At 44.4% G+C, this 17,572-nt stretch overlaps 1 protein-coding gene across 1 annotated transcript in view; it reads left to right on the top strand.

Moving 5' to 3' along the window:
• Nucleotides 1–9,268: 9,268 nt before the first annotated feature.
• LOC118108008 (SH3 and multiple ankyrin repeat domains protein 2) overlaps nt 9,269–17,572 on the top strand; it is a 96,069-nt gene continuing 87,765 nt past the window's right edge. The window contains 3 exon segments of the mRNA XM_047340084.1: nt 9,269–9,467; nt 15,302–15,505; nt 16,197–16,268. Coding sequence (XP_047196040.1) covers nt 9,297–9,467; nt 15,302–15,505; nt 16,197–16,268 — 447 coding nt within the window. The 5' untranslated portion in view covers nt 9,269–9,296.

Here is a 17,572-nt window from a genome sequence, read left to right as displayed (position 1 = left end):
CCAGCGACTGTAAATAAAGATAGGAATAACAAAGCATCTCACATATATATATAGATATAGATATATATATATAGATGGCAGCCTATATGGGCGCTGCCATCTTGTCCTGTCGTCCATCATTCTATAACCTCGTTCGTCCCCACGAGTCACCTCAGTGATGCTTCTTTTCTTCCCCAGCAGGAAGTCTCCACATCTGAGAGTTTGAAAGTCGGTCACTCCATTAACCCCCCCGATCCACGTTCCTCTCTCATCCTTAAAGAGAGAAACTCTCCACATTCTTCTCACCTCGCTTTATCTTTCCTCTCAGAGGGGAACTCGCTCCTTCCCTCTCTGATTGTGCAGGTCGGGGGTAATTGGACGGCATAATGTGGCTGAATGATGGCGATGACATCCTGCTCGGATGAAAGAGGACAAAAGCTCGACTTGGATGAATAGTCTGCGTTTATGTCAGCACAGACTTTACTGAAGCGACTGGCTGCTGCTGCTGTTCAGCCGGAGAATATAAAGTCCGTCGGATCAGCTGAAGTCCAGAGGACGAACGACGTCTCGTCTGAACACGCTCAGTGACGAGTGAAGCAGAGAGGACGAGTCAATTCATCTGTTTATCAAACCACAGTCAGCATTTAGAATAAAGGTTGATTATCTGTTTCACGTCTGTTATTCACACAAGACAAGAAATCTCTTAAAATATTAAATTGTCTCTGGAAATCTGTGAAGGACATTTCTGACTTTGACATCTTAGAGACAAATCAATGAATCACTTACTCCCAATAATAAATCATCAATAATGAAAGGAACTGAATTCAAACCTCGTTAATACCATTTCATAACTACGTCACAATGATCATTTGCATTATATGAGTTCTGATACCTTCCCTCCATGTCTCTTTACGTCAAACCAGTGATTCCCAACAATATCTAACTTCTGCCATATTCTCCAGCTTGAAGTTTTGCTCCGTCGCTGCTTTGTGTAGCTTTGTGCAGATCCATCTGTTGTTTTATTACTTGTGTTATCGTCCATAAAGTTGTTACCGTCCAGACAGACAGTCAGACCTCAGAGTTGTGCACGTACCTGTGGCATTGATGCTGATCGTTTCTTTCACTCTTTAACCTTCCACCGTACTTTCTATATTTCGTCTGCGCTGACAGTTGAGGACTTGTTCCGGTCACACGGTGTCGTATTAAAATGAGGATCTATATCTGATCTTATTCCATTCCACTGTGTTCGATGGCAGGAGCATGCACAGGTCACATGTACAGTAGATTTTGTGCTACAGGCAGATGTCCGTATAGTGTCCGTGTGAACCCTGGCGGAGATCGGGTGATGACGACATTCATGCCACGAGGACCATAACGGACCTCAGCAGACTGCTGGACACAGAAACTTGTATTTCACTCTTTAGTGTCTGTCCCTGTCCCTCGGAGTCCGTTGCACGTGAGGGCACTGGCTGTGTATGTGCACCTCCACCATCACTAGAGACTGAATTCATTTGTGTGAAACGCTGCAGAGAAAGTGAAACAAAATTTCCTGTATCTGTTTCTTAATTCGGACACAAGATTCGAAGGGTTCTCACCTGACCCAGATCGGATCGGATGAAGACATCGCCTCAGGAACAAGCTGGCGATCATGTCTCTAATCATACGTGTTGTTTAAGTTAACGTGTTATTCTACGATAGGACGTCATGTTCTGACTTCATGGTGACGTCACGATGACATCGTTCCTCCCACATGATTCAGGTCGTGTCTTTAGAGCAGTTGTTCAAAGAGAGTTTCAGGTTCTGACAGAGAGGATTTTAATATTCACAGTGTGAGTCCAGGTCAGTGAGTTTCATGGCAGAGCGACAGACGGGCGATCCGGAGTGAGAGTGAGTCCGAGGAGCTGCTGAGCGCGGCCGGCTGTGGCCGAGAGGCCGACAGGTGACACCCAGTGAAGAGAGGTTCCACGATGATGCTGTGGCTCAGTGTTGGTGAAACCTTATTTACTGCAGGACGGTTTTGTCTTGATTTGCAGGAGCAGCTCAGATGTGTGAGAGAATCGATAAATACATTTTACACTGAGGGAAATTTCCCACAAGAAGAAACAGAAAAAACTGAATCTCACTTCTTTCAAATGTTCTTTTTGTGCTCTGTAAGTTTTATTCTCACATTTTATTCTGAAGGGTTGGTTGTTTCTGATACTTGTGCCTCAACAGAACCGATTGTTACGTCCTGAAGTTCTGCAGACGACTGAAGTCCTGTGTGTGTGTGTGTGTGTGTGTGTGTGTGTGTGTGTGTGTGTGTGTGTGTGTGTGTGTGTGTGTGTGTGTGTGTGTGTGTGTGTGTGTGTGTGTGTGTGTTTGTTCTACATTGATTAAAACAGCAAGTGGTAGATTAACAGAAATGATACGCTGATGAAGTGTGTGTGTGTGTGTGTGTGTGTGTGTGTGTGTGTGTGTGTGTGTGTGTGTGTGTGTGTGACTTTGTGGCAGTAAATGACTCAGAGTTTTGTTGGCAGAGCAACAAACTTTACGAAGGTAATGAACGGCCTTCTTTTTATAATGCTTTGTGTGTGTGTGTGTGTGTGTGTGTGTGTGTGTGTGTGTGTGTGTGTGTGTGTGTGTGTGTGTGTGTGTGTGTGTGTGTGTGTGTGTGTGTGTGTGTGTGTGTGTGTGTGTGTATTTCTTTTGTTGCCTTTTAATGACCTTTCTCAGCATAAACACTGTGTGCTATGGTTTGAGTACTTACATGTTCTGTCTTCTTATATGTTCACACCGGGGAAATCTGGTTTGTTAATTGATCTGCGTTCATATGCAGATGAATGTTAATAGAGATCAGACAACGTCGTCTGCACATCAAACACAAACACGGTTTGATGTAGAGAAACTTTCGACTCGTGTCCCCAACCCAGAGGAAGGAAAGCTGTGTGTGTGTGTGTGTGTGTGTGTGTGTGTGTGTGTGTGTGTGTGTGTGTGTGTGTGTGTGTGTGTGCGTGTGCGTGTGTGTGTGCATACCTCAGTTTGTGAGCCAGTGAACCTCAAAAGAAAACGCTCATCAAACTTTTACTGGAAGGATGTGAAGGATGAAACCACGCGCTGTCGCCGTGACAACACGTGGCTCTGAAAAGAGGCTGTTTAGAAATAAATCATCTGAATATCGGTGTCAAGCCGTAATCAGCCCGGCTGTGTAATTTCCCTCCATTAGATGGGTGTGGTTCAGTGCTAAGGGACAAATGGTGGAGTGGGGAGATGTGTTGAGGTTTTACTAACAGCTGTATTTATTGCTGTTGTTCTTCCTCTCAGTTTGACGCTCGGGGACCAACAGCCCGACTCTTCATCACTCAGGAAATATCCCCCTAATTAAAAAGTCCTGGTTAATGTGCTTATTAAAAATGGACGAGCTGATTTTTCTTGTCTCCTGGGTCGCGTGGTCACGTCTCCAGAGCTTTTCACTGTGGCCTTCACACGTCAGCTGTTCACTGAAGGTCGAGAGCAGACGTTTGAACGTAGGACAGTGACGGCTGAAGCTGGAGAGGAGAAACTGAGAAGCTGTAAACATCACATTCATTCAGCTTCTAGCAATAAAACTCATTAATTTATAAAATCTCCAATATTCATTCTATTATATAAACCTCAGACTGATGATGAATCACTGTTTACAATCCAGTAAAATCACCTGATAACATGAACATGTAATCAGATGATATTTAACTTACACTGCGATGGATGGATGATAGAAAGATGAATAGATGGATGAATGGATCAATAGAATAAATCATGTTACATACTCGAAGTAAAAAGCTGATGATGAATATATAGATGATGAAATATTGTAGTGTTTCACTGTATTTACATCATATATAAATACATACATACATAAACTACTTGATGAAATTAACTCAATAAGATTAAAATAGAACTTGAGATATTTAAAATAAAGTCAGACGCTATTTTCCACACAATTTACCCAGATCTGAAATATTGATTTTAACTCGATAAAGCAACTTGGAAAAGTAAGATCTTCTAAATATAGACAGATAGTTTTCAGCGTCTGTCTGAGGAACCATCAGCTCGGAGCTCGTTAACCATCTCCTGAGGAACCACCGGACCACGTCCTGTCCTGGAGGGACCAGGGAAACGTTTCCAGGAGATAATCCAGCTCCTCCTCCCACGACCCTGTTGCTAGGCGATGGAGGTTTACCCCCTCCCCGTCGTGAAGGTTAAAGGTGGTGGAGGTGACCTTTACTGAGGAGATGACAAAACCAACCTTTCAGTGAAGGAGCAACAGGAGCTGGAAAATTTATACAATTAACATTTAAATTATTATACAAGCATTATTCCATTTAATTATAAATTAATATATTTGATTTCGTTCATTAGGATTAATTAATTATTTTCCGGGAAATCTGTGAAAATGTCAAATAAAAAGGTTAAATAGAGATTTTTAAAAAATCCTGGATCCACACAAACATTTAGACAGTGAGCAGATGTTTAATGTGAAATTTAACACAACAGCAAAGTACAAAATCATTATTGTATTAATATTAATTATCTCCCCTGTGGCGGCCGCTTTATTCTTATTTTTCCTGCCCCAGTTTTATAATGAACCAAAATGTTGGACACTTCTCATAATATCGAAGTGATGCACGTCACCTGTAATCTGTTTTCTGTTATAATAATAATAATACACAGAACTGTGAAGGTACGAAACACGATGTGATTGTTGATGAATTTTGAATCAGATTTATTCAGTTTCTCCTTCTTACGCTCAGTGTTTCTCAGCTGTTGTTTCTGTTTTCACTAAACTTCTTCAAACTTCTAAAAACCCTGCAGCCATATTGGATCTTACTGGACCGAGACGTGTTTTCTTTTCTAACAGAGAAACAGAAAATACTCTGTGCTCCTCCTCCTCCTCCTCCTCCTCCTCCTCCTCCTCAGAAGGAACCTTCGTCTTATCTCAGCCTTTAAAAGCTGCACTTCCTGTTTTAAATCTCAGGCGTCGAGTGATGTTCAGTTGTTTTCATGTTTTCCTGTTTTGATCTGCATCAGAGAAACTCCAGGAAACACCAGGAAACCAGGCGGTCGGCCAATCGCTGCTTTGCGCTCGACGTGGTTTGAGTTGTTTTGCGTAACTTCCTGTTTGAGCACGTCTACAGTCAAAATGAAAGAGTAGAAATTCTGCCTGCGAGGACGATGCTTGGCAACAGAGATGTTTTCTTCTTCTCTCCTGTTTCCCAGTGACTGACAGATCCGGGTCGGACGACTGTACATTTTACTGCCTGTTGTCAAACAAGCAGATGGATCAGATTCCATCGACCTGACAAGTGAAATTCATCATTTCCATTTCACACGGGGTTTATCGCTATTCGTATGTTTTAGATCAGTCAAGAGCCTGAAGGCTGTTGGTCAATGTTGACACCTGTCATTGATCCATCACCCACTCACTAACACACACACACACACACACACACACACACACACACACACACACACACACACACGAGGCATCAATCAAACTCATCACAATGTGTCACTTCAGTGATGCAAAGAACCAAGACGACCACAGAGATTATCTCCGCTGCATGAACGAGCTCCTCACTCGTCATCTCCAGACGTTCTCTGCTTTCAGCTTCTTATCGAGCGTCACAGAGGAAAACTCAATAAACCTCTCTTCCTCCTCTTCCTCCTCTTCCTCCTCTTCCTCCTCTTCCTCCTCTTCCTCACACTGGTTTCTTACACACAATATGTTGTAACCTCTATTCCAATTGTAAATGACATGTACACATGACGTTCTCTCTCAGAGTCGGATCCAGATATGTTTGAATCCCTTTCTGAACCTTTTTAAGATTTTAAATAATGGGGCTGATGGTCAGAGACATTCCCTGATGATTCAGACACGAGAGACGATGGTTCTCAGTTGAAGACTTAGATAAAGTCCTCGGCCAATGTTCGTCCTCAGCATATATTTGAAAAGAAATCGAGTCAGACGAAGAGATGCAGTTTATAAATCTCTCTGTGGGGTAAACAAACGACACAGGAGACGTAGGTCACGAGGCGGCATCGCTTGTCTCTGGAAATAGAAAACTGGGGAAGTATCTAGGTTCAGAGAAACGCTCCAGACGTTGGGGCTGAACCTTGAGGTTGAGTCGTATTCTCCGTCACGTGCTGTCGATTTTAAATACGAGTTTTTTAGAGGTTCAGTTTCAGGCGACCTTCTCCCGTCGGCTCGGGAGAAGGTCGGGGCGCTGGTGATGAGCCAACGGGACCACGCTCGTTGTGTTGTTAGTTTATCACAACTCGATGAGTCGGAGCCACGACAGGAAGATACACACACACACACACACACACACACACACACACACACACACACACACACACACACACATTGTCTGTGTAAACACGATATCTCAGGATTGCCTTGAGCAGTTTTTTCAAATTTTGTGCAAATATTCGCTTTCACTCGAGGATTAACTGATTCGATTTTGGTGGTCAAAGGTCAAGGTCACATGATATCTCTACCTGGACTGCTGACATTTGGTCAAAGGTTGAGAGGCTGTGGGTCGAGTTGATTCTTCACTGCAGCTTCACTGACGTCGTCCTCTGTGGTTCAGCTGCGACTGCTTTGAATGAAACACGTTCAAATCCCCACTCGACTCTGATGCACCTTAATGCAGTAAATCACATGTCCTCTGCTCAGGTGGCTCCCAGCTCACTGTGTGTGTGTGTGTGTGTGTGTGTGTGTGTGTGTGTGTGTGTGTGTGTGTGTGTGTGTGTGTGTGTGTGTGTGTGTTGTGTGTGTGTGTGTGTGTGTGTGTGTGTGTGTGTGTGTGTGTGTGTGTGTGTGTGCGTGTGACCGCTCAAGTAAAGTAAACCAGTCCCCTCTCTGTTGTCAAGCTAAAACCTGGTTGTGTGGATGAAGCCGGACTCGGCTGCTGTCGGTGGAGGAACCTGGAGGCAGCAGCTGGAGGAGCTGGATGTTGTCGTGCATTAGAAACCTCAGAGGAGTCCGAACCAGGTCAATGAGGCTGATGTGAAGCTGGAGCAGAACATGAGTCAGTGAGGAAAGTCACCAGAGCCATGAGCCGTGAGGTTCTTCAGACCTGAGATCTTCACTAACTGGTCACTGCTCACAAAGCGTTTCTGTCCCGTTTCACATTTTAAAGTTAAATTCAAACACGGAAGTAAATTATCAGCATTTCCAGTTTCCTGTGTCTTTGGGTTTTTAATGTTGTTGCAGAATTTGTGACTGAAATAACATTTTAATCAGCTGATAATTATATAATTATCACTTCATGTGATGAGCAGCTTTAGTCTGTGCGTCTGATTGGCTCTTTGTTCGGCCGCCGGTGAAAATCCAGTTTGAGGATTGTGACAGAAACTCGTCACGTTAACGTATTTCCTCTGCGGCGCGTTTGTGTGTCTGTCTGTCTGTGTGTTTGTGTGTCTGTGTGTTTGTGTGTTTGTGTGTGTCTGTGTGTTTGTGGTATGTTGACATACAGCAGCACGTGTGTTGAAGGGTGAACAACAGGTTTGGATTCAGTCGCAGAGGAAACACTGAGGTCTGAAAAGTAAACAACAGTTTCTCTATATTCTGATTTAAATTAAAATGTTCTTTTCTTATGTTCTTTTCTGTAACTCCATGAATTTGTAGAAGTGAAAAACTGTGAGATCTGTTTTTATAACGAGGACAAATGAGCTCAGTGAAGTGACAGTGTCCTGTAGCTGCTGTTCTCCAAAAACACAAAGATCAGCAGATCCAGGTTTCTGTGACGATCACTGTGACACATTGACAAGCAGCTCAGCTAATGACACGCACATTCACCGTGCCACACACAGACACACACACATTCACCGTGCCACACACACACACACACACACAACACACACACACACACATTCACCGTGCCACAGACACACACACACACACATTCACTGTGCCACAGACACACACACACACATTCACTGTGCCACAGACACACACACACACATTCACTGTGCCACAGACACACATTCACCGTGCCACACACAGCACACACATTCACCGTGCCACAGACACACACAAACATTCACTGTGCCAGACACACACACACACACACACACAGACACACACACACACACACACACACACACACACACACACACACACACACACACACACACACACACACACACACACACACACACTCGACTCAGACCTGCAGCCGTGGGTTTTTGCGGGTGAAGAGTTTCTCCTTCATCAAACTGATGAAAAGTGGAGGATGAACCGATTCTTCTCGTTCACTGTTGATGAAAAGAAATGATTCTGTCAAATAATCCAAACTCATCACAACCGCTGTGGTCAAGTGTCAAACCAAGGGAATCGAACAAGAAGCACCGATGCTGCTTCGTTCCGTGGACTCTGATTGGTTATTTCACTTTTGACACGAGGGCAGTTCTCACTCACGCAGGATTTACATTTGAGTTTGATTTAAATATTTTAAAAACTGAATGACAACTAACAATTATTTTAATTTTCAGGTAATTGACACAATCGTTTTTTGCAGGAAAAGAACGACCTGCTTTATGCTTTATGATTTAAATGCATATTTCTGTTTCCTGTGAAAAACGTAGGATACATTCTGTGGGATTTTTATAATTTAAGGTTCTTCTGGGCCTAAAGTTAAGGATATAACAAATGAAAATTAATAATGAATCCATAAAATTAAAACAAAACAAACTCCTGAGGTAGAGTGGCTCGTCTAAAGGTCGGTGGTTCGATCCCCTGTGTGTGAATGAGTATGACCTGTAGTTTAAATTGGAAAAGTCCTGGAAAACTGGACGTTCAAGACAAATCTGCACTTAGATTTTTCTTGCCGAGTATTTAATTCACAGTGTCTCTTCAAACCTCGAGTCTGGTTTCTAATCAGGAAACCAGAATGAAGGCAGAGGCTGATGTGTCTCATCTTCTGGTCCATTAACCACGCTGACGTGTCACTTTAGCTCCGTCACGTTGGGCCTCCAGCTGCAGCTTCAGCCTCGCACCTTCTCACACAGGAGCCGTAACGAAGCAGAAGCTCTTCGTGAGGACGCTCGGTCACAGTAATTCCTGCGGGAGTTTCCTGAGAAGCCTTCGAGCAGAATGGATGAGGATAAACTAACAAACTAACAAGCGGCGTCTTTGGGGGCTCAGTAAAGGAGCCTAATGGGAGCAGGGGGGGGGTGTTTGAACGCCGACTCTCTGTAATGAACGACCCTGACCTCGTCTCCCTCCTTGTCTGTTGCAGCTGAATCCGCCGGGCCTGCTGGCTATGCCCCGGAGCCCCACCTCCAGCGAGGATGAGATGGCCCAGAGCTTTTCAGACTACTCCGACGACTGCGCCTCCGACAGCTCCAGAGAAGAGACCATCTACGAGACCATAAGGGCCACGGCCGAGCAGTCGGCGCACCACATGGACGACATTCACACAAACACGCAGGTCGTCCGCGTCCTCATCCCCGACCTGCAGCAGACGGTGAGTGTCCGTCTTATTAACGTGTGTGTGAAGGTTCAGACTTTCTGTTGATCCACTGGAGAATCTTATCTTTACATTTTATCTCCAAGCACAACATGTTAAAGCTGAATTATGTTTTGTCATCGGTGTTAATGTTTTAACAGAAGTGTTCATCTTGTGGTGATGTCCCCAGGAGCTCACCCATACACACTCTCGACCAATCACGAGTCAGTGTCATCTGTCAATCACGAGTCAGTGTCATCTGTCAATCACGAGTCAGTGTCATCTGTCAATCATGACGTCTCAGCTCGTTTTTATATGATCAAATAACTAATCACATTCCTATATTATTCTCGAAGGATGTACTCTTGTAGCTTCTGGATATTTGAAATATACAGTGGAGTGTGAAGTATGTTTTTTAACTTTCATTTTCAACAGCTGTTTCATTCAGTCAAAATTGCGTAGTGTCACTTTAATTTATATAAAATTAGTTATTTCTAATAAATGTATTAATTTCTCAACAGACGTCAAGTGGATGTTTAAAAAAACGTTGTCGTTTGGACACGTGTTTGACGACCAGCTACGATCCAGATTTACTCGTCGCCATCTGGTGCTTTATGGTCTGTTTGACTCTAAATGATCATAACTCACTAAATGAACATCAGCTGTTTGAAGAAGACGTGAAACTAGAGACTGAGACAGAAACTCCTGAATGTTTACTGACGTTATAAAGTGAGAAGTCACTTTCTATAGACTTCTATAGAAACTACCAGAGGAGTCGCCCCCTGCTGGTCAGTACACAGAAGACAGGTTTCAGACACTTCCTCATTGGCTTCACTTTCTGGACCAAGCGTCTATGTTCATTTTCAAACACAGTCTATCGTACCTACTTTACGTTAAAGTTCACATGCATCTCAGTAAGGTGCTTATTTTGAACTGTTCTTACATAATTAGTGTTTCTTTGTTTGGTTTTTATTTAGACCCAGATTATAAATATTATAATAGATTCAGCACCGAAGCTTCGTACTCAGACGCAAAAAATGCAGAAATGTTTCTGACGATGAAGTAAAAAAGAAACTAATTCCCCCTTGTCCTTTAATTTCACTCTTATTCTACTTTTAAAATATTTAAAAGTTTAACAGGACCAAGAACGTGGATTATGTTGTAGCTCCGGACCAGCTGGTTGTAAAGAGCGGAGGTGAAGGTGTGTTAGAAGGTGGATCTGGTGGTGGAGGTGGTTTTTCTGGTAAACACGTGGTTTGGAGCAGCGAGTCGTGTCGGAGCTGAACGGTTCAATAACACGAGGCCGCGGCGTCGATCAGCTCCGACCTTCACAAAACAAACGCTGCTCGTGTCATGTGTTCATTTCGTGCAGTTTACAGCAAATAATAAGAGCATAAAAATGTCCAGAGGGAAAAGTGAATGAATGAAGACGCCTGTAATGATCCTCCTGTTTTTCATCAATATGTTAATGAATGGAAGGAAGATGAAAAGATGATGCATAATTAATGTTATTGTGAGTCTCAGACCTCATATCTATAACGTGAGACTGAAAAACAAGCATGAGACAAGGATTCATATTTTCCCTGCAGATTATAAAGTTATTATTATTGTATTATTCACGGAGCTGATTAGACACCACTGAAAAATGATGATCTTCTTTATCGGACCTGGGAAGAAACAAAAGACGCAAAACAAACACACACGTAGACATTTTTGTTTATGGGGTCACTGCCCGGTTCGGTGTGAGGGATTTACAAGCCTTGAGCCCATGAGTCTATCAAACCAGCTGTGAGTAGTATCATCATCACTCCCATCTGACATCAGACTGCAAGGAGAAGCAGCTCGAACCATCAGGTGTTCAAGAGTTTAAAGTTAAATTGAAATGCTTCCTCATCACTGAGCTGCAATTCACAGAATGAATCTTTGTGTTTGTTGTGTTGAGTGAATCCTTCCAACAGGTTAACAATGATAATATAGACAATAAGATGTATTTTAATAAAACATACTTTCATGCTGTTTGACAGAATATGAAACACGTCAGCTGATCTTTCTTCTGCCTCCACGTCGAGCTGCTGTTTCTTGTGCATGAGATTTCATAGATTTCCATGAGACTGAGCTTCTCTGACCAAACGACTGGAGACAAACAAACACAACAAAAAGGCGTCCAGAAGAAACGTGAATACATTCAACATCCGATCGTCCTCTTTATTCCGTTCTTTGAACCCTGAGCTCTGACGTGTCGATTCTGAAACAGCTTTAATGGTTTATTAATGTTTGATTAATTCTGGGTAAATATCAACGTTTCACACACGCAGCAGGTTCATGTTCATCCATGAGCTGTCCCCAGCTGAGCTGCGTTTACATCAGAGTGACGGATGACTGTCCCTCTGACAGAGTGAAGGAGCTGCAGCTGTGGACAGATGTTGCTCTGTTGTCATCACCACAGAAGGTTTGGATGTAAAGGTTTATCATCAAACAGCAGCAGCAGCGTGGCTCCCTGAGGACGAGCGGCTGGAGGTGCTGCCAGCGTCTTCACTGTGGTTTCATCTTCTGCTAATGCAGCTCCGCTCTGTAGAGCTTTGTTTGATGTGTGTGTCCCCGGGGTCCGAGAGCGGCTCCAGATCAATTCACACTGGACGTCCATGACATGTACAGTGAGAGGGAGAGAGAGAGAGAGGGAGGGAGAGGAGAGAGAGAGAGAGAGAGAGAGAGAGAGAGAGAGAGAGAGAGAGAGAGAGAGAGAGAGAGAGAGAGAGAGAGAGAGAGAGAGAGAGAGAGAGGGAGAGAGACAGAGAGAGAGAGGGAGAGAGAGAGAGAGAGAGAGGGAGAGAGGGAGAGAGAGAGACAGAGAGAGAGAGAGAGAGAGACAGAGAGAGAGAGAGAGAGAGAGAGACAGAGAGAGAGAGAGAGAGAGAGAGAGAGAGAGAGTGTTTCCTCGTGCTGGCAGAACAAAGCAGCGGGACGGGAGAAGAAAGGGAAGCAGGAAGTTGGCGTTGGCGGCTGCTTGGCAGAGATCTCGCCTGCAGCCTCCACCTGATGCCTGACTCTCTCTCCTGTGTTCCTCTGCTTCACTCTGACTCCCCATCACATTCTGTGCATTTTGAATTTGTGTTTGGATGCTCTATAACCCAACACGTCTTTTAAATTGTGTTGGAGATTCCACTCAGATGAGGGAAACACAGGGACGGTCACATTTCTGCTTCCTTGGAACTGTGCTGGAGGTTTCACACATTTCCACATCAATTTGTGAAGCACCTTTTATTCCAACTCTGCATGAAAGACACAATATAAATAAAGTCTGATTGGATTTGATCACTTTCGAGACCGGCTGAGAACCCCCTGACTTTCCCTGGTTCCTCCTGCCAGCCCCCTGCTAAAAACTCTGGATGATGTCCGAATGAGCCCACGTGAGAAAACTGCAGCAGGTCCTCCGCAGGCTTCACGGGGAACAAGGAGAAAACTGAAAAAAACAAAAGACACCGAATATAAATATAAATAAAAGGTGGAACCATGAAGAGAGTTTGTGGTGATAAGAGCCGACGCTGGTGTTGAGGTGAATAACACGTGATCTTTGATCATTCAGTTGAGATGTGGACGAAGTTAAAACTCTCCATCAAAGCATCAAAGAACTTTGTCCACGCTTTGTATTCTCATGAACAGCAAACCTTAAGAAGTGTGTGTGTGTGTGTGTGTGTGTGTGTGTGTGTGTGTGTGTGTGTGTGTGTGTGTGTGTGTGTGTGTGTGTGTGTGTGTGTGTGTGTGTGTGTGTGTGTGTGTGAGTGTGTGTGGGTGAATGTCCTCAGAGTTTTGACCCCGAGATGAACTCATGACCCTTTGATGTTATTAGCTCGGTGGTTTAACTCCATTGAGTGTGTGGCATGTGTGTTCGTGTGTGTGTGCGTGTTGTGTGTTGTATGTTCACATGTGCACTAATCTCTCTCACATGTATGCACTCAGGCTCCTGATTTCACATCGAGCGCTCAGCGGTGCCACTCGATCACATGACTGAGTCACACAGAAATGAAAGTCAGACGAATGATTCAAGCGCACACTAGCGCACGGCTCGTGCACGTGAGCCCGTCCTGCAGCTCTGATGTCAACTGTGACGTGAGATTCTGAACCAGGGACGTTCAGTGGCTCCTTCAAACGTGTCCTTTCATCCACGAGAAACCTCCAACGGCCCAAACTGTCCCAGGAAACCTTTTTTAAAGAGTTAATGTCTCCAGCAACCATCGAGACGTTCTGATGCGTTAGAATCAGGTCTCGACTCAACCAATCAGCTTCACTTTAACTTAACAGCTTTTAATATTGGAATCAGCCCCAAAAATCCATATTAATCCCTCTCTACTTAATTTAGACCTCACTGACGGAGTTATCACTTTTTTAAAGTAGTTCCTAGTTTTATTGGAAGAGAACCAATCTGTGTCGGTCTCAGAAAGTCTTTCCTCTTCGGTATCGACATCAGCTCCTGAAAATCCTAATTGGTCAGAGTGTTACTCTCAGTTCTCTGGAGACTTGGTCCACGTGGTGAATGTGTGTTGGAGCTGAGGAGGCAGCACAAACAGGAGCTGATGGAAATGTGACGGCGTAATAAAGCAGCAGGATGAGAAGAGGCCGTATCAGTCCGAGCAGCCGCTGCCAGACGCCACACATCTGTTTCTCTACACCTTCACCCTTCATCCCTCCATCCTCTCCTCCTCCTCGCCCACAGCTCGCCAGGCGAGAGGATTATGGTTCAGCAGAGTTCACAGACTGCTCATCCCTTCAGCCTTTATCGCAGACGCAGCGCTGCTATCGCCGGCTGAGCAGCACTTCACGGCGTTAACACTCGCAGACTCTCCCCGAATGCCACGGCACAGCGCCCATAATCCTCCGTGACAGAGAGCAGCCCGGAAATCTTACATTGTTTTTCTGTATTTTCGCTGGAACGGGGGAGCGAGGGGTCGTGTCAATTACAGCCACAGCGAGGGAAGCAGCCATGTTTAGCATGTCCTGCAACAATAACACAATGGAGGTCCTGTGGCTCAGTTGTCGTGGCCAGGACAGCGTCTGTGTCATTACAGCTCATCGCACTGATTCTGATTGGACGCCATTGTTCGGTGACTCTAATCCTCTCATCAGTTTTAGGTCCCGACCTCTTTGCATCTGTCAATCAAAAGTTTGAAGTTCATAAGTGAAATATCTCACAGGTCGATCAGATAACGTTCATGTTGTTGTTATTCCTCCGTGACGGCGACACCCAGTGGCTGGAGGCATTATGTCTTTTAGGCCGTCCGTCCCATTGTTGTGAACACGACATCTCAGAAACACCTCGAGGGAATTTACTCCACCTAAACGCAAATGTTCAGTTTGACTCAAGGATGATCTGATTATAATTTTGTGTTTGTGGTGTTTTGGTCTCTCGCTACGTCTCAGGAACACGTTCAGGGAACTTCTCCGAGATTTGTGCAAATGTTCAAAGGACTCAAAGATGAACTGATTCGATTTTGGAGTTTAAAGGTGAAAGGTCAAGGTCACGGGGACCTCATGTGCTTGTGAAGGTGATATAGGCACAAAAATCCAGTTTGAGGTCAAAGTCAAGATCACTATGACCTCACCAAACTGTTTGCCCCTCATGAACACTTTATCTTAACAACGCTGCGAGGGAATCTTTTCTCTATCTCAAGTCTGTCTTTAGGGAATTTCTTTAAATTTGGACCAGTTGTCCCTTGGACTCAAAGATGAACTGCTCAGATTCAGTGGTCAAAGGTTTCATGTTGACTGAAACCGCTGTGGTCGGCGGAGGGATACAACCACAGTAATTCTTATCGTCTAAAGATCAATCTCATCTCTCCTCCATCCTCCTCTAACAGAAATGCATGAGGTTCAACCCGGACGCGACCGTCTGGGTCGCCAAGCAGCGGATCCTGTGCACGCTCAACCAGAGCCTGAAGGATGTGCTCAACTACGGGCTTTTCCAGCCAGCGAGCAACGGGAGGGACGGCAAGTTCCTGGACGAGGAGCGAATCCTGCGAGAGTATCCTCAGCCAATCAGCAAGGGCGTCCCGGCTTTGGAGGTAAACTGTCGACCAGTTAGATCCTTAGACCCTTAGTTTTTGTAAATAAAGAGTGACGATGCGTCTCCACTTCCTCCTGAAGCTAAATATATGAACGCCACCATCTTGTGCATTTAGAGTCTGTGCAGCAGTGAAGAAATAAATCATAGAACACATGTTCTATGAAAAACTCTGTATAAACTTTGCAGAGGGAAACATTTTATTCTCCTAACTTATTAGTTTGGTTCCTTTATATTTTTGACCATGAATTCTAGCAGCATGGGTCAGTTTGTTCTGAGAGTCTATAATCGCATATTTACAAAACTGCTGTTGAAGTAAATTCTAACTGAAATGATCAGCCTGGAAATCAAAAACATGTTATAGAGAAAATTTGATCCCTTCTCTTAAAAACAAAGAGACAGAGACACGATGTAATTTCAGTTGTCTCAGTACAGATCCTATGAAAAATAATGAGATGTGCTGTTAATAAAGAGGACGCGTCTTTGGCTTGATCCTCTGGTGATCTCATTTCCACAGGAACCATTTTCTCTCCTGGTGTAAAGTAAACAGCTGGTGACTCAGAGTTCTGAGCTCAAGGTCACCAGGTCTCTAATCCTGAAGGTTATTGGAACTGAGACTTAATGGAAGCTTTGCAGGACGAGTTGTTTCCTTATTTCTTATCATCTTTAATAATTTGTCTTTCTCTCAACAGTTCCGCTACAAGAGCCGAGTTTACCGGGAGCCAAACGTGGACGAGAAACAAATCGCCAAACTTCACACCAAGGTAGGGATGTAACACGAAGCTTTTCTCAGCTGGTGTCGGAGGTTCTGAAAAGCAGAGCGGATCCCGACTGAGACAGTAAATGATTAATCACAGTCACACAATAAACAAAAAGATATTATGCAAATGTGTTAATCAGCTTGATTTCAGCAAACGGCTCAATGCACAGTGTCCTGCATATTAACACAGTGAATGGATGTTAAAGTGACACAGTGCAGGCTCCCCCTACAGGTGGGATGTGGGATTCACTGTTGTAAATCGCATTTGTTGACAAGCTGACACAGAATCCGAAAACCTCAGAAGCCAAAGAACCAGGTCGACTATCGAGGTTTTGGGTTCTAGCGGTAAATGTTGTCGATGTCTGAGCCTGATGTGAATCTCATGGAGTCGTTTGTCTAAGTTGTTAAAACTCTATTGAAATGTGTTAACCTGCTTCTCATGATAAACAAGTCGACAACTTCCCACACAACACAACGTCAAACAGGACAAAGACAAAGCAGACGAGCGAAAGTTCAGAATTTCTGTCCAATAACAACAATTTCTGTCTCGCCACAGTGGCCCAGACTGGACAAACTAAACCTTTTGAGTTTCTTCACCACTAGATGTCACTACATCCCACACACTGAACCTTTAAGGAATAAAAACTACCTGGTGTTGCTTGAGAGAAATAAGTAGAAACGGATCAGTAGAACTGAGAGGAGGAAGCACATTGTTAGATTCTCATCGTGGAGAGAACGAGCCGACACTGAGCAAATCAAAGCTGAATCACTCTTTTGTTGTCGGTCCCTCTGCTCACACGTCTCCTCCACTCGGTTGTTGGTGGGAAACGTTGTCGGCGTGAGACAAACGAGCAGCGGAGCCAACAAAGAGATTCACAAGATGTCACAGCACAACGCCCACTTCCGTCTGACTGTCGCCCGGCCTCTGGGAGGAGCGGCGTGCAAACACCGCAGCAATGACGGCTTCACACCAAAGGTGTTGCTAACATGAAATATTCAAAAAGAAACAAGAAAAAACTTTGCATTAACTATTTAGCAGCTTCCGTCCTTTGTGTGGACGAGTTCGTTTTTAATTCTTGGGACTTGAAACGTGTGACGAGGGAAGTTTCGTTTTCTTCTCTGATGGTTAAGTTTGACTTCTTGGTCCCGCCCTCACGCCACACACCTCGGTTCCTCCCACATGTGGAGCCGCGGTATCGAGGTGCTGCTGATACACATCATCGGCCAATCACGAGTCAGCCTCAGCTGCCAATCCACCACCGCCACCAAAGAAACACTTGATGCCAAACCACGTCAGATTTATATCTT

Source organism: Hippoglossus stenolepis, chromosome 1, assembly GCF_022539355.2.
Source record: "Hippoglossus stenolepis isolate QCI-W04-F060 chromosome 1, HSTE1.2, whole genome shotgun sequence".
NCBI classification, from domain to species: domain Eukaryota; kingdom Metazoa; phylum Chordata; class Actinopteri; order Pleuronectiformes; family Pleuronectidae; genus Hippoglossus; species Hippoglossus stenolepis.
Note: the sequence above shows the minus strand (reverse complement) of the source record. Positions and strands in the feature narration are given on the sequence as shown.